The sequence below is a fragment of the Ixodes scapularis genome, unplaced genomic scaffold (genome assembly GCF_016920785.2).
Source record: "Ixodes scapularis isolate PalLabHiFi unplaced genomic scaffold, ASM1692078v2 PGA_scaffold11__112_contigs__length_91849675, whole genome shotgun sequence".
Lineage (NCBI taxonomy): Eukaryota > Metazoa > Arthropoda > Arachnida > Ixodida > Ixodidae > Ixodes > Ixodes scapularis.
In genome coordinates, this window is record NW_024609837.1 from 32,167,588 (window position 1) to 32,188,732 (window position 21,145).

Here is a 21,145-nt window from a genome sequence, read left to right on the forward strand (position 1 = left end):
TTGTGTGGGATGTATGCTACGTATACTGTATTCGAACATGAATAAATCTTCAGTCTAGAGTCAGAGCTCTGTCCAGTCGGTTACCTTTTTCTTTGCCCTCGTCTTTGTGCTGTTTTCTTTTTAATTATGTCTGCATACCAAATGGGCGAAACTTCTGCGTTGTTCAGTCACTGGTCAGTGTTATATTTACTGAATTGATGATCACTGGTATCATTCATCCTTTAGAAAAAAAATACCACAAAGCAAGTCATCCAATCAATGTTCCAGTTTAACTTCACTGCCAGCATACTGAAAAGTAGCTTATTTCAGATGTCGTTGACAACTATTGCACCCTCACTGCATGTCTGATGGTACAGGATTCGTCCATTTGGGCACTATGTGTATATATCATTACTGGAATGCGGTCCGCAACAAACGACTTAGAAGAAGGTCACAGAACGCATACATATTTTACAGAACTAGGGCGAGAACGCAAGTGGTGTTTATAGCTTTATGGCGATGCACGACCAATACAAGGTCACTGCCTTCACCTTTCTCGCAATATTCTCATAGGTCGTTCGGTGCCAAACTGTTTATACTGTGGCCATATGAGTATACTCCACAGTGAAGGAAAACAGTGAAAATTATGGTAGTTAACTTTCAAAACATGTTTATAACTCTAACAGATGACTTTAGAATGCCTTTTTTCCTGAGTGGCTAACTAAAATTGTGGCGTTTCAATTTGCGAGCAGCCCACTGAACAATAGAAAAAGAGAAACACGAAGGCAGAGGATCCAGTGCTATTTCTTGTACATCGTCTCGCACTAAAATGAACTAAAGCCAAACCTACAGGACACCACTTCTAGCGAGTTAGAGGTAACGTGATATATCGCCCCCCGAAAGTTATCCGTGCTCGCGCTAGGCGGAGTGATACATACCCTGCTCAACACTGATAGATCAAACTCGACATCAGCACTATTCAACATCCTAATTTTAACTGGTATTTGTGGGCAAAAAAAATGTACAGCTACGGTTAGTCTTCAAAGTGAACACTTTCTATCACAACAGTAGTTTTTATGGCCGCCCTTGGATTCTAAGAGGAAAACAGTAGACAAAGGCGATTGCTTGTTCGTGCTAGCAGTGTTGCGCTAGTTTAGTGAGGACAATATAAAGCGTGATTTCTATCTGACTTCTTTGTGCAATTAGTTGCCCCTGAATTTGACTTACAGAACAGCAGAGAAAGATGGAGTATTCAAAATGCAGCGTAGCACGTTTCGCTTCTTTAATGCTAATTATTTGGCTAAATAAATTAACTTAGTTTACCAATTTTATGTTTATCACCGTAAATATGGAAAAAACCAGATTATACGCTGGTGGCACAATTTCGGTTAGAAATTGCCTCAAATGTTCAAGTGGTTCGTTGCTACATCGTAATGTTAAAAACCCTAAAATATTACAAAAGAAATCCGGAAAAAACAAACATCGCCTCCTATACCACAAAAGCACTGAGTTGAATTGCATAATGTTACGAGGAAGTTTAACAGTCAAACGAGACCGCCAAATGCCACATTCATAATTAATGCGCAGACAATATCCGCTAGGGTTGTCATATCGACAGCTGGGGGTACATACGCCAGCAGTGCTGAATACCCCGACATCATAAGATGCAAAATAGGAGCAATATTTGGAAGTGAAAAAATATGGCATGGTTTTGTATATTCTACGTGACTAGGAACGTATATTTCGCGTGTCAGGTAAGATTTGTATCAGTGTTTTAAAAAGCCACAGATTAGCCTTCTGCAATCTGACCATCATTTTGGTATGGCTTCGAAACAATCGCGACGTGACAAATTAAGCGCTGATATCGTGCGTCCTATGAAAACTTCATATTTCATCTCAAAAGTTTAGTGCAGGCTTGATGAGGTTTACGACGCCCAACACGAGCCTTAACATTCTCGTTTTCCGTGCAAGTGCTCGCACAAGCAAAGCATATTTTGTTGCAGCAGTCGCGCGCCATTGCCTTTGGGGTGGCGGTCACAACTTCTCTCTGGAAACAGGTTTATTTGAAAAAAAAAACGTCATTTGGACCGTATGCCACACCAGAGATTAAAAGTGCGATCTCCTTTATTTGATTCATTCATCGCATCACATCTAATGTTTTGCTAAAGTGTAAGATACAGAGCAGCGTTCCCAACTCATAACAGGTAGCTCTCGAAGCCTACAACCAATCACGCTTCACATAGCCTTCCATGGTGGAATGTCGTATTTCAGCGCCAGTGCTTTGCGTCACCGAAGATGTTGATAAACCAATCTGAAGATTGACCTAGAATCCACCTCGTGGCGCCATTTCGTATGTATTTATAGTAATACAACAACATAAGGTGTCGGAAATGCTCACCTGAGATTTTTTGCTTCACTCCTTCCGTTTCAATGACGAAGCAACAAAAACAAATTGGAGGCAGCCGTGAATTTCTAATTGCTACAGGTTTGGCATGGCTTGGTCTTCAAGAAGTATATAAATTTGTAAAACTAAACGCAAGCTGATTTGTCGTCCTCGTGTTTTATGTGAGTCCAGATTTAGTAGAACAGGCTAAGCTAAAGATTTCCCCGTTACAGTCTGTTCTCAGAGACCTACCTCTGTGATCTCACGCTGCTGCTTTGGGTCCGAACGATATTGATAAAAATATGGATGCTTTTTCTGAGTACAAAACGAGCACCACGGAAGGCAGTATAACTTTACCTGAAGAAACGCTTTGTCTAAAATTTGCGGTTAGATTAAGCTAAAAAAACGAAAGCAGCTTTAAAAGAAACAATCAAAGCAATGATGATTCATTATCATGGTACTTGCGACAAAAAAAAATTTAAAAACTGCTCTAATACCAATATATAAGTACCTGAGGATATCGAGAGTAGAAACAAGCAAAACGACAACTTTTTTTTCTTGTTTTTTAAAAAGAGATTTTAGGCAGTAACTTGAATATCTCTTGTTTTCAAACATTACTTTATTAAAGAGATAATTTATTCTAGAAGTGAACAACATTATAATAAAATGTTAAGTCACCGGCTTCTTTAAAGAGAATTTCGGTTTTGTCACTCGGTTATTCCTATCATATGAACTCATTAATTTACGTCTATCGAATGACTTCAAGTGTAAGCTGGCACTCAAAGCGTCGAACCAATCGAACAAAGCCAGGTTATTGGGGAAAAATACCATTGCTGCCCGGACCTTGTGTCTTTCACGTCTTACAGGAACACCATCGGCATGTACCTGAAAATATTGCGTCGGTTGTGGCGTATTCTTGGGTTTGTGCCGTACTGAAACTTGTGCGAGTAGAGAAGATCTCGTGGTATAGCTGGCGTGATGTTGCCTGAGTCGGTGACACGTTAAGAGTTTAGGGGAAGTTCCTCCCATCTCTTTCCTCTTCAGCGGAGGAAACGCTAATGGGGAAGCCGCTTTCTCTATAGCAATGCAAGAACTAAAAACATACCACACTTAAAAAAAAGACAATTTCAGGTTCATCAGGTATCATTAAACAGGAAATTTTTAATATGTCGTGCTTTTTGTCAGATTGTGACATGAAAATAATTAATCTTAATGTAATATGCGCTGAACATAACTGAAAAGAACGGATCATATCATCATATCAAAGGGTTGAGTGGACCGAAATATTAAATCTCTAATGGTTAATCTAAGAAAAATGGGGCGGACGACCGATGCAACTAAGTACATAAGGATCTCACTTTTAGGAAAGGAGTAACACTCATTCAAAGTAAATAATCTAATATTCCACGCAGCGCTTATAGCTCCCAACTTCTCAAACGGTCCCCCGCATCACGGCGTTCTTCAAAACGAGAAATGCGGGACTTGTTTTTCGTAACCTCCGCCGACCATGCTGCGAAAGTCGTCTGCAAAGCGCGGTAAGAAAAAAAGAGGGGCGCCAGTGTCCCGTCAAACAGTTTAACTCTTTGACCGACAGGGCGGCGCTTCGAAGATGTCCCTCGTATAGTTTCAACTCTCACGACACGTCTGCTTGGGTTATCTGGCGATGTAACTGGCACTGACACTGGCGGGGACACACGATGGATGGGGTCCCGGCGTCCTGTGCACTAGAGTGTCTGCCTTTGACGCCCAGAGGCAGCGCACTATCTCTGCACCACGGCGTGGGTGAAGAGTCGGTGTGACAACAACACTCCCGTGACGAGAAGCAGCGACGACAGCGACCTCTCAGCGAGGTTTCCCTGGCGGCCGTGCTGCATGGCTGCGGGCTTTTCACCTGCACAAAACAGAGCAACGGGACATTTGAGCGATGATTACGTTCGTATTTATATCACGCAACATAAAGCTTGTGGTGTAATATTGTGCGCTACATGATGTGGATGAGCAGCTCAGTTAACACGGACGAAGAAAATTCAAAACGACTGGGCATTGCTTTTACTTAGCTGTTCATTTTCTACAAGGTACAGCGTTTATCGAGTGGGCCAAGTTGCAACCTTAGTACATAAATAAAATATTTCTCACTGCGGCACACCGGTGGATTGCTTCTAAAATGACCCACTTTCTCCCAGAATCTTTCTGAGGTGGGCATACGCAGGAACTCTATAATTAATAACCTGCAACTGAGAAGAAAAAAAAAGACAGAAATGCACAAAAACCGCCTAAAAACGCGGCTACAGCGGATGCGTGTGGTAGGTTCCCCTGTGGCAGTGAATTTTGGTTCTTGTGTGTTTTTCTTATTTCATTGCGAGGTGGTTGGTAACCTCCGGAGAGTGTGGACGATTGTAGAAAGATGGTGATGTAAAATAAAATTAGTAACTGAATTTGGAGATTACGTGTGCGTTTTTGTATATTTTCTTAAAAATATGTTCTCAGTCTTAGTTTTTTTTTGTTTTTTTTTTCTAATTGCACAGTTAGATTACCAGCTTGACTGTATTTGTTATTCACGTCCATGAGCAGGAGCCCAGTTTTAGGAAGACGAATCATCTCGCAGTTTACATCCCAACAGGCAGCACTAATTAAAGGTCTGTTGTGATATAAGAAATATGAGTTGATACGTATAATACCTACAAAAGGTTAGGGTGCAATAGAGCTGGTGCTGGTTAAACATTTGACTAAAACCCCGAGACTGGGAAGAAAAAAAAACGGACAAACACAAGTCGCATCTTTTCCGTCTTGGGGTTTTTAGTCAAATGTCTAAGCATCACTGTATTTTGTTTAAACTATTACCGCCTTGTTAAATGCGTGAAGAGATGACAAGATAAGACAGTTGAGCAGTGCTGCATGCAGAAGATTTACAACAATACAGATAACAATTTTTCGTTAACGAATAAAAATATTTAATAACTGAAGGCCACAACATGACCACTAAGCACTCACCGCACTGACCTGGCAACCACAGATCTCTAATAATGGCTGTGCCTCGACAACAAGCAGAAAACGTAAATGAGAGCGCGAGTCGTAGGATTAATCAATCGCATCAAAGGCAATGAAAATATTGCTGCATGCGTGCTGGAGTTTACAACGCATGTGGTGGCCACGTGGAGGAACGGGGTTCGAATTCGCGTTAGCCCAGTCCTGTTTTTATCAACCTTTGTTCTGAAAAGCTTTAGACCATCTCGGCTGCCATGGTTATTTTCTGGTTGAGACGGTGTCGCGTTTATACAAGCAGCGCTAAGGCACTGGTTGAGGAAGGTCACCATTCCGTCGCCCACGCAAGATGCTGGTACCTTTTTTTTAACTTGTAGAAACAAGGTCGCCTTATTAAACTTTTATTTTAAGTCTTCACATGAACCTATGTTTCTGTCGACGACAATATGACCATCCAGCACGCTTCCAGTCAAAATGAGTGAAAGCCAAAAGGCAAGCCTGGACACGTCTACCAGCTGGCTACTCTGTTCAAGAAGAGGGTGTTAGAGGACAGAGATAGAAGAGTACTGCTTTGTTTCAAATTTAATATATTTCACTTCAGAGTAAAGGATTTGCAAATTAGCATTTAAACACCTAATGACAGAGCCATTTGCTACCGGCGTCCAGCCTCGCTCTCTTTCTCTGTTATCACATATACGATCTACAGGAGTAACTCCGACCTACACGAACAAGTGTTTGAACACAGCCTAGGTGAACAACATCCGAAGAAATAAATAAAAAAATTTAGTTTCGCTTGGAATACAAAATATTATAGTAACTGGGTGTCCCAAAGAAATTGCAAAAGTGTTCTTGAAGCTCAGAACGAATGCTTAGAGCACAGACAAGCATCCATCAACTTGCCAGAGGAACGCCTGCTGTTTAGATTACAGTTTTGAATGCAGAGCTGAATATCCAGATAACAACATTGTTTGGTGAAGTGTTAGTATTTTGGTTTTCTCTCATCACTTGGGAAAAAGGAAAAAGACGGCTTCATCAAGGCGAGGTAAGAACATCGTATTCTAACCGTTATATTTGCGGATTTCATGAGAGGACATTTTAACCTGTGTTGCCAATTTAACGAATTTCCCGCTATTTTTTTTTATATATATCGAGAAAGAGTATCAATTTGCGGTTGGCAGGATTTTTTTTAGCGCTTTTCAAGTTATGCTTGCGTTTTCTCTTGCGGTGTTAAATCTCAAGTTTACATTTATCAATCTTAAAAAGCTGAAACTTCGTGGTAAGTTAGAGCGACTTAATCTCAACAAAATTGCTTTCAATGAGAATAACGCTTGCGACGCCATTGAGACAGTTGGGCGGCAAACTTCGAAAAACGATTTGCACAACAACCTCAGCAATTTACGTGATTTGTGCGTCAATATATGAATTCATTTTCTACATCTGTGAGATGGCATGGTCATAAAGAACTACGCACAAGAATTTAGAAATAAATGAGGGCGATATGATTTTAATTTAGAACCGGCTTCTTGAAGATTCTAGCGGCCCCAGACGACTCAGGTACCCCTACTGAAGAAAAGAACTTTTAAAAAAAGATTGTAAATATCGTCATTAAATAGTTTAACTCCCCCCATATTAAAAACAGTGAACAAGCAGTGAGGAAGAGAACTCAGAGTGTTGTACTTTTCTTTCTCTTCCTCACTGTCTGCCCGCGGTTTTAATATGATGTCATCTCACCAATTACGAGCTCATCTCACAACTTAAGTACCAGAAACTATTACTCAAGAAACCGGAACTATGAAAATGTAGAGCAGCAGGTAAGGCTAGACAACGGTCCTGGTAAGACCTTTTAACAGTAAGTGAAGATTGTTCTGTGCATGGAAAAGCTTTGAGTCAGACAAGAAAGCTTTTTATTAACGGTTCTTTCATTTAACGCGCTGTTTTTAGACAAAGTAAAGCAATAAATAGTGCTAAAATAATATTTGCCCTCCGCCTTTAGTTTAGTGATTTTCAGCCGTTTCTCGCTATTCATATAGCGGGCTTTTAATGTTTTAGTTGACAACACTGTTTTTAATCTTTTTTTTCTGCAACGAGGGTTCTTCTGGTCGGTTTAGCACCAAAATATGTTTTGTAAACCCGAGACTGCACCCGTGTTTTTCGACCGGAGCAAGCAATCTCTGTATCGCAGAAAGCTCGAACTCCGTGAGAATACGACGCTAGTAGCTAAAATAAATCTCGAAAGTTTGATGAAATCACGTTACCCGGATCAATAGATACAAAGAAATTCAAAATTTCTCCATGAGCCGAGGTCCAGCTGAGCTTCATATTGTCAAAACAAGAAATTACAGTTTGGGCTACTGCAGCATCTACAGATGAAAAAAAAACAACAAAAAAACTTAGTAAGAAAGAAAGCAGTATTATCTTTCTTGCTAAAAGGTTTTTTTTTTTTGCCCCAGAGGCATAGAATTATGGGCTACCCTATAACAAATTCTTGATGGTCAGAAGGCAAGGTGGGATGGAGTTTCCTGTTCCTAGCAGATAACTGACAAAGGAAGGAGAGTTTGTGTGGCGAAGACTGCAAACGGACACGGTTGTGACACCAGTCCAAATGCATCTGTGTTACCCGGAACGCTTCTTGACACCGAGCTGTCCTTGCTGCGGGGCGCACTGAGCGGACATTCATCATCTGGCTTGGCTGCGTAAGAAGATCCCGGGATTCGCGCCAGTGTGTGATTTTAGTCTTGAGAAGTGGGAAGCGGGGCTGAGGATTGAGGAGGTCTGCGGGCAGAGATTGCTAGTAGGCAGCGCTCTGCAAGCCGTCGCCGCGCTTTGAACCTCAGAATAGGGGTAGCCACCCTCTTCTCGCCATCTTTACTTTCACCTCACTTCCCATCCCCGCCTTTCCTTAAAATAACGGTTTTTAACAACAACAATATGAATCTCACAAACGCCTGCAATGACAATTTTCGTTTCGACAACACTATGCGTCGGCGGTCGACGGCTTATAGAGAAATTGCGTTTTATATAAATTATCTTTTGATCTCAAAAAACGTCATTTACTCAGACCTTCTGTGTTATATTCCAAACGCTAGCGTGATATTTTCACGAAGTTTGAGCTTTCTGGGATATATCGATTGGTTACCCGGGCCAAAAAGCTCGATTTATCCTGTCTCAGGAAGTTCCTGTACGTCCAATGAGCTGCGTGTAATGCTACAGATTATCGCAATCATTACAGGTTGTTATAAACGCGCTGTAAACAAAGATAATACGAATTCGTCGTCGAAGTCAACGCGGCTTCTGAACCCGAGGATGCCGAAGTTTCTCTCAAATGGACAGCTAGAGAGCATGCTAGTATAGAAGAGTTTTCTGACATTCGCTACTGTATATCATCGCCAGGATCGCGGCGAGGAGAAGCGTTACCCATTTTTGACGTCACTATGACGAAATGAAGGAACCAAGAATTAATACGTTGAGAATAAACATGTCGGTGACGAACTCCAGACGCCATGTTTTGAGCACACTCGGGCACTACCCTCTTAGTCCCTTCTCCAGTCACGTGCCCCGCGTAGCGTACCGTTGAGTACGTGCACGGTGATGTTTGCTGGGTCCGCGTACGACGGGATGCAGGAGTAGTTGCCCGAGTCCCCCGTGGAGGCGTCCGGCACCTGGAGCCTGGACACCGTGGTCGAGGGCCCCCTCTCTGTGGCTACACGGATTCCCGCCCTCCTCGCCGAGTCGTAGTTGATCATGCGGTCGTCGTGGTACCAGAACACGTAAACCGGTGGCGCCCGGCTGTCTGTCACCACGCACGTCAGGTTGATGGTGTTGCCGCTCTGGATGTACAGGTTTGAGCCCTCCGGGATGCGCGCCTTGGCCACTGGGCGAAGCCGGGAGGATTTGGAAAAAAAAACGGGGAGAGGAAAAAGCAACCAGTCAGCGGTCAAACCTGACTGCAGCATTGAGATTCCTAAAAAAAATCGTTACGAGACTTATCGCAAGGTTGATCGAGAGGTGGCTAGTGGACAGGATGAGTACGTGCAGATTTCTCACAACTATTCTTAGGGGCTTGCGGGACACAATAATGTCACGCGACATTGTGAGATCACGGGAGACATTGATGTCATGTGACATTATGATGTCACGTAAACCATAATGTGGAATCGTGATGTCAGCCATGCCGTCACGTGGCATATTAACGTCATGAGATACTGTGACGTCAAGCAACAGTGTGATGTCATCTGACAATATGACCTAATGGCACACTTTGACGTCACCTGAGATCACGACGTAGCATATCATTGTGACTTCACATTAGACCATTATGTCATGTGACATTATGGCGTCGTGTGGTGGGACCAACACAAGCATGCAACGTCCGTGGAGGGTACACATATACGAGTACAGATATCGCATAGAAAGTGGTACTGTGCTTGCAACATCAAACATCGCTAAATAAGAAGCCGACTAAGCTGCTTACTTTAATACCATAAGGCGCGTGCGAGAAACTCCGCCAAGCGCTACATTGTGCGAAAGCGACTATGGACGCGAGATCGGTAATCTCAAAAGCCAAAATAGAAAGAAGCCAACCCTAATGATGCCTGCCGCACTGGGGAATAGATAACAACGGAGCTCGCCCTACCCCCAAAAAAACAAAAAAACTAAAAGACATAGAAATGAAGGGGCAAACGCAGCACTGCTAACGCGCCATCTCCTTTTGCAGAGTAAAAGAAAGTTGGGGTGTCATTAGAACTGCATAAAAGATTCGATGCTATCAAGAAAACGATGTGCTTTCAACAATGGACGCCATAAATTTGACGCTTACACCCGTAATCAGCTCCGAGATTGAGCGCAACGGAAAGGCAACATCAAGAGAAAATAAAATAAAAAACAGCACTAAAAAGGATGACATTCAAAATGAGAAAGAAAAAACAAAGTATTCAGAGAAGAAAGATAAGGTGCGTGCATAAATCTCTTCTTGCCTACGTGTCTATATCTTGGGGGAGGGGGGGGGGGGGGAGATGGGGGATGGGTTTGTCTATATGTTGCCTTCTATTCGTGTGTGTATGTTTTTACGGTACTAGAAGGCGCCACAGTAAAGCAACTCGCTCTAAATCAGTCCTAACGAGTCGTCTGTTGGCGTCTTTACTTTCGTCACCTGGATAGCACCCAAGAAAAAAGAGAGTACAACACCTCGATTCTTTTATCTCGGAATCGGGTTCGTGTCGCGGTTGACCTAGTGACGAGATTGGTTTGAAGTGGGCCTTGGGAAAAATATCGGTTTCGATTTTTCACGCTTTCCGATGAGATGTGTTTGTGTGGAAAAGGTGTCTTTTTTTCGCACTTTGTTCCCGGTAGTGATTTATGTTGGTCGTTTAGAGCCGTCCATTCATTATTACCGCTGGGCGGAATTATGCTTTGGCGGCTTTGAAGTCAGATAAAGTAGATACCGCTCCTTCTTTCCGAAGTACGCATGTACTAGAGAAGGTAGTTGGGTAAATGCAGGAGCCTGGCTTTCATTTTTCATACTCATATTCGCAAGGCCCCCATATTGCACTATACCATAAAACCGAAAGTAATTTAACTGCTCTGAAGCGGAACTTAAAGTTTCACTTGAAATGTCTACTAGTGTATAATGAATAATTTTAGTTACAACTTTCTGTAATAAAAAAATTACCTCTTGCCATTTTGAAACCCGCGATTTACGTTTGAAACATTCAAAAAGATTCTTATGAATATCCCGGTTTGAGAAAATTAACTTAAAAAGCTTACCAATGCTGATATTTCGAAGCTACAGTTTTGACTAGTTTTCCATGTATCGGGGGCTCATGGCGAATCTAGCCTAGCACGCCAGCCTTACTATACTTCAACTGAAAGGCGCGTGTCCAGGATCAATAATATTATAAATTAGAGTTTTACGAAACAATGACGCAGACAACTAGGGTACAATGGCGATTTCCGCAATAGCCGCTTTTTTACAGCGGAGCTGTTAAGGGCTGGTTTCCCCCAGTATCGTGTCCGTCAGCAAACAAATGATGACACGAAACTCTGGACAGCCGCCGCCATTTATGAACGACGGCGGCAACCAGACGACCGGCTAGTCGGTTGTCTGGGTGCCGCCGTCGCTTATAGATGGCGGTTGCTGTCCAACCTTTCCATTCGCTGGTCTTCCTTCTTCACCAGAGTAAAAAGGCTCAAAGCTTTTTCCTCAGCGTACAGTGAGGATTTATTGGGAACCATATATCTTCAAATGTTTGAACTTGATGTATACCGTTCAGTTTGTGTAAACTGTGTGATGACCTAAATCATAAGGAAGAGTGCCTGCGTTCATTAAAAATCAGTTGTTAGCCTGCGCTTGTCCTGTGTAGTCCTTCCACTGCGCCCTTGTCCCTTTCGCGCTGTTTTCAGGATGATATAAGTGTAATTTACCCCTTTACAGAAGGAAAGAAGAACAGAAGAGCAGCAGGCGTTGATAAAATTAGAAACGCACATGGGCAACTGCTGAAAACACGTGCAACCACGTTAAAAAGCAAATCAAACCCACTCACAAGCCTGGCATCATTGTATTTTTGCCTCCAACTTTGAAAGCAACTTTTTTATGCTTTATTGGAATAAGCTCAAATAGATTATGCAATTACTTTGGGTGTTGAGACTTTTTTCCACACCGTATTCGGCATGCACCATGCATAATTCATATGTCCATATAAACATTCAAACGTAAATTAAAAGTACACTGCTCTTTTTAATATACTTTTTTTCTTTTGACCGACATTCATAGCTTCAGGCTTTTCGTCACCAAGATGGGCATTTCTGCGCTAGGATATCTGTGCGAGGATTCATTCTAGTTTTGAGAGCGGTAGGGAGGAGCTTCCGTTGTCCCGCCTCCAGTGCGAGATTCCTACCTTCGACAATTCTTTGGCGTCTCGCGAGCTTCGAGCATACAGCTCAGCCAGACCACGACGAAACGCAACGACAGCCCGGGCGTCTGAACAAGGCGCCCTGTCGTTTTAAATCAGTCAGCGGCTATAGTTATAAGTTATAGCAATAACAGATGGACGCACACCCTGTAATTTAGGTGATATTGCTCCTAATTTGCCAATGACCGAGGCCACGGCGATACCGAGGGTGGGCAGGGACTCACCGACGACGGCGAGCGAGATGTTGAGGCTCATCTTGGGCTCGGTGGAGACCTGGCACTCGTAGACGCCGGCATCCCACTTTTGAGTGTAGCGCACCTCCAGGGTCCAGTCCTCAGTGCCCTCCAGGTGGATCGAGTGGAACCGCTGGTCCGACGTGTACGTGTACGTGCCCACCGTCAGGATGTGTAGGTCGCGCTGGCGCACCCACGACACCTGCACACAGAGGGACAAGGAGGATGAAAACTCGGGTTAAGCCGACCGCTCTTCTGGGATAGAACAGCGGAAGCAAATCATGGACAAACGAAACAAGACCTCATTTATATTGCTTCGTCACTACAGCCTGTTTCACTCTAAGTTAGACGGAAGCCGAAGCTACACTCCGGTGGATCCTTATCTAGGATCACCAAATGAAATGCACTTTCTCGGCGCTCAGTGCCTTGGTGCATTTTGCATCCCCTACATAGCCGATCACACACAATGTTCCTGGCGCTTTTGTGCGGCATCTTCTTAACAAAACATTACCCCACTCACACCTAATAACACTTGAAATTTCTCCCTGAACGATAGAGGTCAGGATGGGCAGCGAACGTAATTTTCAAGATACCTAAAATAGGTTCACGCATTACTCACATAGCTGTCAGGTAAAGTATGTTTCTGCCCGAGAAACAAAGAAAACTGTGAAATAACACCGGTTGCACACATTCAATAAACAGTGCCTTAAGTTTCAGTTTCCCTTAAAATATTTAAACATGATGTTCGGGCAGACCACTAGAAGATATTACAACATACCCTCTGCAGTTCCAATTAACTTACATGGCCGAAAATACGTCACGTGATGTTCATTGTTTGTGGTGGTTGCAGAGCTGCTATTCGTCTTAAAAATAAATTTATAGCGCAGTCACAAGGACACAATAAAGGAACTCCTTTAAAAGTACGGCGAACCAGCGCACGCCGATAAGCGCAAGATCACTTGCTAATCCGCTGAGTCTCTAAAGGAGTTCGTTTTGAAGGGGAGAGCTCCTTTAGAGCGCACGACACTATAGAGCGGCGATGTTAGAGCGCGCGGCACGACGGCGCTGCGACAGCAGCACGCTTGACACTAGAGCGCATGTCACGAGAGCGCACGACCAGTTGAGTGCGCGGCACGAGAGCGCTCCCCAGTTCAGCGAACACCACAAAATGTGAGATGTACCCGCGGCTCTACAGACAGAACAAAAGTGTGCGACTCATCAAACCGAAGCATTGGTGATTTTTGATTGATTGATTATGTCTGTTATAAAATACAAAAAATTAAACGGGTACGATTCCTTCCTAAAGAATTCATCAAAAACATAACATCAACGGAAAGCAAAGTGCGGACAAGAGCATTCTAAATATGAACCTAAACCAAACTTCCACGCGATCGAGTTTCGAATGCTAAAGGTATATTGTCGGCTGCATTTCGTAGGTGATATTTTCTTTGCACCCGTCGGCCTTCCTTTGAACTTCTTTCAGCAACCCAATTTAAATAGGGCGGCAGAAACAAAATGTGAATTAAACTCCACACTAGTGTCCCTTACAAGCTTTCAAATGAAGAAGCAAGCAGAATTTGAACGTATTGAAATGCAAGATTTTTTCTGGAGCAAAATGTTCGTGGAAGCTGAGAAACAACTGTGCCTGCCGCACCGGATGTTGTAGGTCTCGCCTTAGCGCTTTATCCATCTGCTACGCTGACATCCACGCATAATTCATTTTCATACTTGGCACAGATTTCCAGATTTAGGGTTTAGTACCATTTTCATTTGTGACTACATGAATGGTTGGCCTTCGACATTTGGTGCGAGAACTCCATTCTTGAAATTTATCTTGAAAACCCCAGAATACGGTTAAGCATGTTACATGTTGCTTCTTTCCATTTGAACGTTTTAAATTAATTTAAAATAAAAATTAGCGATGTCGGTGGTGAACTTTATCAATTAAAATCAAGGAAATAACGAAGTTAGGTCAGCGGCAGTGTTTTTTCTGCAAAAATGTACGCGGGAAATATTCATTTGCCTCTTTTTTTTTTTCCACTGTGCTTTTTGTAACACTTCTTGGTTTGTCACACACGAACATTTCGTCGGCTCATTTCGCAATGTCCTTGCTGAATGCCGAGGCGTAAATCCTCTCCAATTTTAAATAAACCACGCGATGTCCTAACACGTGGTCGGTCGGGTCAGGCCACTCGCGCTGGACTGGTTGTGCGCTTTCGAGTCGCGCGCGCTTACGTCGCAGCGCTCTATCGTCGCGCGCTCTATCGTCGCGGCGCTCTCGTGTCGTGCCCGCTAACGTCGTGGCGCTCTACTGTCAACGCTCTAGTGTTGTGCGCTCTAGTGTTGTACAGCCGTTCTGAAGGCCTTCAATGTGCCCCTCTGACTGCGGAATTAGAAATAAAACGGAATTGTAAAAAAACAAAAAAAAACCGCTTAAATTTTGCTTGTAGACTTCACTATAGATATGTCCCAAACATAGTCATAAAACCACCCTAAGTTTTGGTCATATTTGTAGAGTTGCAATTTCATATCACACATTTAAATTAAAAGAAATTGCGCTAAATGCTTAGGAAGCGAGGCAAATTTGCAACTTGGTTTTAAAAAAACACAATTGGTAAAGCTCTAAATTACCGTGCCAAAATTAAATTTGCCACTAGATAATATTGAAGGTAAAGTGAACGCAAATGCATTTTATCTTGCATTCTATCGAACGCAAGAAAAGGCAAGGGTATATACTTAAAAACACAAAAATAACTCATCAGATATAAATTGTCTCTGCAGTCCTTATGCAACAAAAATACGGCAAACAATGATATTTCAAAATTTCATGAGCACTAAAACATTTTTTTTTGTAACAGTCAAGAATATAAATCGTTAAATGACACTTACATCAAATAGGATTATACCTAGCTTTAAAAGGACAGCAGACATAGCAATGCGAACCAGTTCCGCGGCAACATGCACGCACGCGAACCATGGCTTTTAATAAAGGTGAAACGACGTCACAGGACGTCGGCGCCAATATCGCCAGCACGCAAAAGCGTTCAACCATCGATTACACAAGCAATTCCGGCGCAGCCGGCGCGCAAAGACCGCCGTGATATGACTCCATATTATCGGCTCCCTTTATAAGCACGCTAGTTAGCGTATTCTTTTTTTTTTTTTCATCTTGAACCATTGGGCTGGTTTTTGCCGAAGTTTCATATTACTTATCGTCTTAACAATGAAGAGTGTGGAGCTACTCTCTACAAAAACAGCACAAAAAATTACCATTGACATTATTAGATGTTGTATGTTTGTTTTTTCAAGGAAAAAATTACATGAAGTTATTTAAATATAAACTACACATTATCAAAACGAGTCATACTGTGTACAATATCCTCCCCATCCCTTGGAATAGTCCGGTTTGACGGTATGTTCTTATTTTTATGTGTATAGATGGGGACAGGCATTACCTTCCCACTCTACCCGAGTTGAAATAAAACAAAGAAAAAAAAATAGAAATGAAGACCTCTCCCTGCACGCTTTTATGACAAAATCTGACTCTGATTTCTTGTTTTTAAATCATGCAATACATATTGTAGTATCTGATTGAATGTTTCTCGAAAATTGTATACTGTTTATATTCTTCATATTTTTTCGGTTCAAGCCTCTTACAGGTAGTCTACTTTATTTCACATGGGCCTATTAAATTGCGATATCGATAAGCCGAAGTCTGTTCACTAAACAGCAGGCTCCAAACACTCTCATCATCTTAGAAAAATTTTCTCTGGTGAAACTTAAATATCTCGATTGTACTACCCCGCGCGGGTGCCATTCGGAGAGACGAAACCTCGTGCACCGAAGTGTGGCAAAAACCTAAAGGGATATTAACCGAATGGCGCTGCAGAGATGAAAATTGGACATCAAGGCTGTGTATGGCTTCCAGGGAGGGGCCTGAGGGGGACATCAATGTCGAGAGACCTTCTCCTCTTTTGCACAAAGGAGAGAACCCGACATGTAGGGGCGATGCTTTCCGTTTGCCACCTTCCACGCTCGAACTGCCGGTGAATCATAATTTCCAGCTACGAGGAGCACCGAGCAAACACAGCACCACCTCCCCTCTGCATGCTGTTTCAGTTATTGTTGCGCACTTGTTGGGCGACCGGCTCCGTTCTGTTACGTTATTGATTTACCCAAGGGAGTTTTGTTACGTCTTTAAATTTGTTAATGCGGCTCTGGTTATAATTGCCCTTGTCGGTTATGACGTTAAGCTCTATGCCGTCCTTCAAAAGCGATAAATCGGGGAAATACTTGCTGTCCGCTGTTTTCTGTTAATCGATTTTGCTCGTGCGCTGGAAACAGATTTAAAGGTGAGAGCCATTGCTCCAAGCCTTCAATGCATAGCAAACACACAGTCCGGGCTACCACCCTAGAAATGTGCGCCATACTATGTTTGCACCATCTCTTGGTGGGTTACGGCAGCGCTTCCTTAGAAACCTATGAATTTTACATACAAATAGGGCCTCAACACATTAATGTTAAGGTTTAAACAATTTGCCATGCTACTACTCTATTCTAATATACACCACTTTTCTTGTGCCGAATTTGAAGATGATGACGTGTAAACTGCAGGTTCCTCAGACAAATAAATATTTTGATGTATTTCCACTACGCAGAGTTTCAAATTAATCGAAATCTAGTTTATTTTTGGATATAAACAAATCATTATGATTGTATAAATTATTAACGACCCCTTCCCAGTATTACGGGAAAATCTGTAGTGTCTAAGATGTGTATTACATCTGTAGAAAAATATATACCGAAGGCAGCTCACACCACTTTGTCGAAAACAATAAAGTTCAAGCGAGCACATATTAAAAATAAAGAAAAATACAAGATTTCCCATGCGACTACAGTAAACCACAAGATTTGATAATGTGCTGGGCCCATTTTTTTTATCGAAATTATTTTATGGAGTTCCTGAGACCGATTTGCTGACTAAGGCGGATTCATTCTCGTTTAGACGTTTACGAACATTTCCAGTATTCTGCTACAGACATAAATTATCTAGAGAAAAAAAAAACATGTCCATTACTGTCAGATAAAATTATAAAATAGCTTTCAAAAATATTTTCACTCATTATTATTTTATGCGCTTATGACAGTGACAGTTATTGTAAGAAATGGAAACACTGTGGTGAATAAATGATTTACGAGAGTATGATCGTTTTTGTGAACGTAACATTCCGATGTCAAAAGTAATATTTGAGCACGTACTAAATATTTATAGGAAAATAACTATCCAAATTGCCCTGAGCACAAACACCAAAAAATATAGGGAAAATATCGTTTTGAAATATCTGACTTGATATCACATTCTTCGAAGAGGACTGACACCCAAGATTTTGCAATAGCAGAAGCTTGCATTCGGCAGCCTTAAAATTTGTATTTCGTCACCAGTTGAAAATTCGGCGATCTCAAGGAGGAACTCGTTGAGATCGCCGAATTTGAGTGATGTGAAAGGGTGCCCGAATTTGAAATGATGAATGAACGCTTAAAAATAGTCGAACTACATTCACTTCGAGACGCTTTTACACACACATTGTTAATTTGAAAGGATTTGCAACGGTAGAAGCTTGTTGTTGAGGACTCTAAATTTTGTATTTCTTTACCAGTTTTATTTATTGATACTGCAATCCCTGAAAGAAATTTTATCAGGTGGGTGCATTTGATTAGCAAGACATGCAGGCATACAAAATAGCAAACAAGACGCAGAAACAAAAGAACAAATATTTTAAAGCGGGACAAAACTAATTTAGGAGGGATTTAAGTAAAGACAATGATGGCTGCATAATAACACTTTTAGAAAGGCTATTCCGATCAGTCAACGCTCGCAGAAAAAAGAGTACTTGAAGCAATTATTATGCGATCGAAAAGGAGTTATTTTTAGCGCATGGCTCCGTCGAGTAGCGTAGCCTGATGAGAGGTTTATTAGGTGAGTCACATCCATCCTATAATGTCACTTTGTTAATTGATGCAAACATATAAGTCGAGAATGCCGACTTCTGAGACATAATGACTTTAAGTCAGCTCTGGTTAAAAGTTCGGTTATAGAGATAAGTCCAAAGCTATTATAAATGTAGCGAGCTGCCTTTTTCTGCACATGATCGAGGTTGTTAATGTTTGGTTTGGTGATGGGATCTCAAATCATAGCCGCGTAATCTAATGTTGTCAAGACAATAGTTTTATATGTTAGAAGACGCAAGGAAGGGGTAGACAGTGTTGGCGTCCTTCTAAGAAAGAATAACTCTCGAAGAGCATTTGATGTTACGAAATCAATCTGTTTTGTCCAAGTAAGATTATGAGGGATCCATTGTCCAAGGTATTTATATTGTGTTACTTCTGATAGAATAATATTATTAGTATTGTAAACAAACTCAGTTTCTCGGCCGACCTCAACGATATTATAGATGAGGCGCGGATGCCCAAATTTCAAAAGATGGACGAATGCGTATAGACAGCTGAACCACCTCATCTTTGAAACCGCAACTTTCTAAAAAAAAAATAGTTTTCGAGTATTCGCCATAGCACAAGGATGGGCCCCAGGGCTCTATATTTTATATTCTGTCTTTTGTTGGAAAGTGGGTTGTCCTCAAAAAGTTCCCTGGCAAGGCGCGGGAGCCCGAATCTCAAAAGATGAATGAATGCGTAAAAACTCCCGATTCAAACCAACTCCGAGACCGGATTTCTCAAAGAGTTTTCAATTTCGAGTGCCTGCCATAGTACCAGGATGGCCTCGAGCGCTTTAGATGTTTTATTGTCTTTAGCTAGGAAGTGGGTTGTCCCCAAAGCGTTCCCTGGCGTTCGTTCAATATTTCAAACTTTTGCCACACGAGCCGTGTGGCAAAAGTTTGAAATATTGAACAAAAGCCCAAAAAACAAAAACTGAGTGATCCTCACTTTGAGACCTGGTTTCTCAAAAAGGATCCGTTTTCGAGTACTTCCCATAGTACCAGGACGGGCTCGATGGCTCTAAATTGTATATTCTACCTTAAGCTGCGAGTTGAGTTGCTCCCAAAAAGTTCCCTGGCGAGGCGCGGGAGCTCAAATTTCAAGAGCTGAACGAATGCGTAAAAAACTCCCGATCCAAACAAACTCTGAGACCGTATTTCTCAAAAAGTTTTAATTTTCGAGTGCTTGACAGAGTACCGTAATAATGAGAACCTTGGGACCGGTTTCCCCTAAAATATTTCACTTGGAGTACTTATAGTGCCTGGATGGGATCGAGGGCTCTAAAGTTCATATTCTGCCGTTAGCTGGAAACTGGGTTGTCCACAAAAAGTTCCCTGGCGAGGCTCGGGAGTCCACAATTTTAAAGATGAGCGAATGCGTAAAAACTGCCGAACCATCCCCCCTTTGAGACCGGTTTTTTTCAAAATGGATCCATTCTCGAGCGCCTAATATTTTTGTGAAGCAACTTGTCATTTCATTTATTTGTGTCAGAGACCAGACAGAACCCCTTTTACAAACCCTTATTCAAGTGAGATAGCGTGGTGCGCTTCCTGGGTCTATTGTTTCGTTAAAGATGGGTGTAGGCAGACTTGTACACGTTACTGAAAAATAGTAACGAATTACATTTACAATTACTCGAGGCTAAATTGTAATTTATTACAATTACAATTACCCTCCCATGAAAGTAACTGACCGTTACCCCAAAAAGTAATCCGTTACTTTCGTGGCGTTACTTTTAACATTATTTTCCTCAAGTAAGAAACAAAGGGAAGAGTGTTATTCAAGTTCTTATTGTTGCCACCTGTTCCATTTAATGACCTTGAGTATTTTGAGCAACAGCTGGCTCTCGAAAGTCTCGTCAGACATTTTGCGTTATTTCTTACTCAACATGTCGACTGCTACGCTGAACACCATTTGAGCTGAGGCACTGGATGGGAGTGCCATATTGTTCCTCACGAATGCTTCATGCTCTGCATTGAGCTTTTTTAGCGAAGCAAGGGAAGTACTATTTACCCCGAATGTAGAGCAAAGCTTCGTCGTTGCAGCCGTTGCCATATGCTATTCGAGAGATTTAGTAGATCTTTCCGATACCTCCGATACCCGCGATAACGGTGCCTGATAACGATATGATGCATACGCAAAGACGGCGGCGAAGTATCGGATATCATTCTCGGAGTCATCGGACCGATCTAATAAAATTCTCCATTGTCTAAATCGCGAAGCTGTAGAAGTCATCAACAACAAAACATAGTTGTAACAGTAAGGGGATAAATAAATAATAAATAAGGTTTGGCTCGATATTTTTCATTTGGTTCTGAACAGTTCGAGCCTCACTTGAGACGTTGGTGAATAAAAAAAAGTTTCCAGTATATAAATATAAGCAATAAAAGAAAAAGAAGGACACTCATAACAACAATTAATTAGAGCGTCGGTTAAAACAAGGAAATGTAAATGCACGTTTGCCGTGTGTACTTTCCTTGGTGCCGTTTAAAAACGCACGGAGCACGGACCGACTGCAGTTTACTCCGGTGTTCTCCAGATAGACGTCCGTTGATGCCACGGGCAGCAAAAGGCAGAGTACTAAGTAAGCCGCGCTATGGCCCCACTCACGAATTTCACTCTCTCCTCAAGTCCAGAATATCAAGTCTACGTCAGCCACCATTATG

At 42.1% G+C, this 21,145-nt stretch overlaps 1 protein-coding gene across 1 annotated transcript in view; it reads right to left on the reverse strand.

The window, feature by feature from the left end:
- Window positions 1–2,088: 2,088 nt before the first annotated feature.
- LOC8043489 (Down syndrome cell adhesion molecule homolog) overlaps window positions 2,089–21,145 on the reverse strand; it is a 235,181-nt gene continuing 216,124 nt past the window's right edge. Inside the window, exons 3-5 of the mRNA XM_029973141.4 lie at window positions 12,477–12,687; window positions 8,913–9,215; window positions 2,089–4,253 (exon numbers count right to left, since the gene is read on the reverse strand). Coding sequence (XP_029829001.3) covers window positions 4,123–4,253; window positions 8,913–9,215; window positions 12,477–12,687 — 645 coding nt within the window. The 3' untranslated portion in view covers window positions 2,089–4,122. The remainder of the gene's footprint in view (window positions 4,254–8,912; window positions 9,216–12,476; window positions 12,688–21,145) is intronic.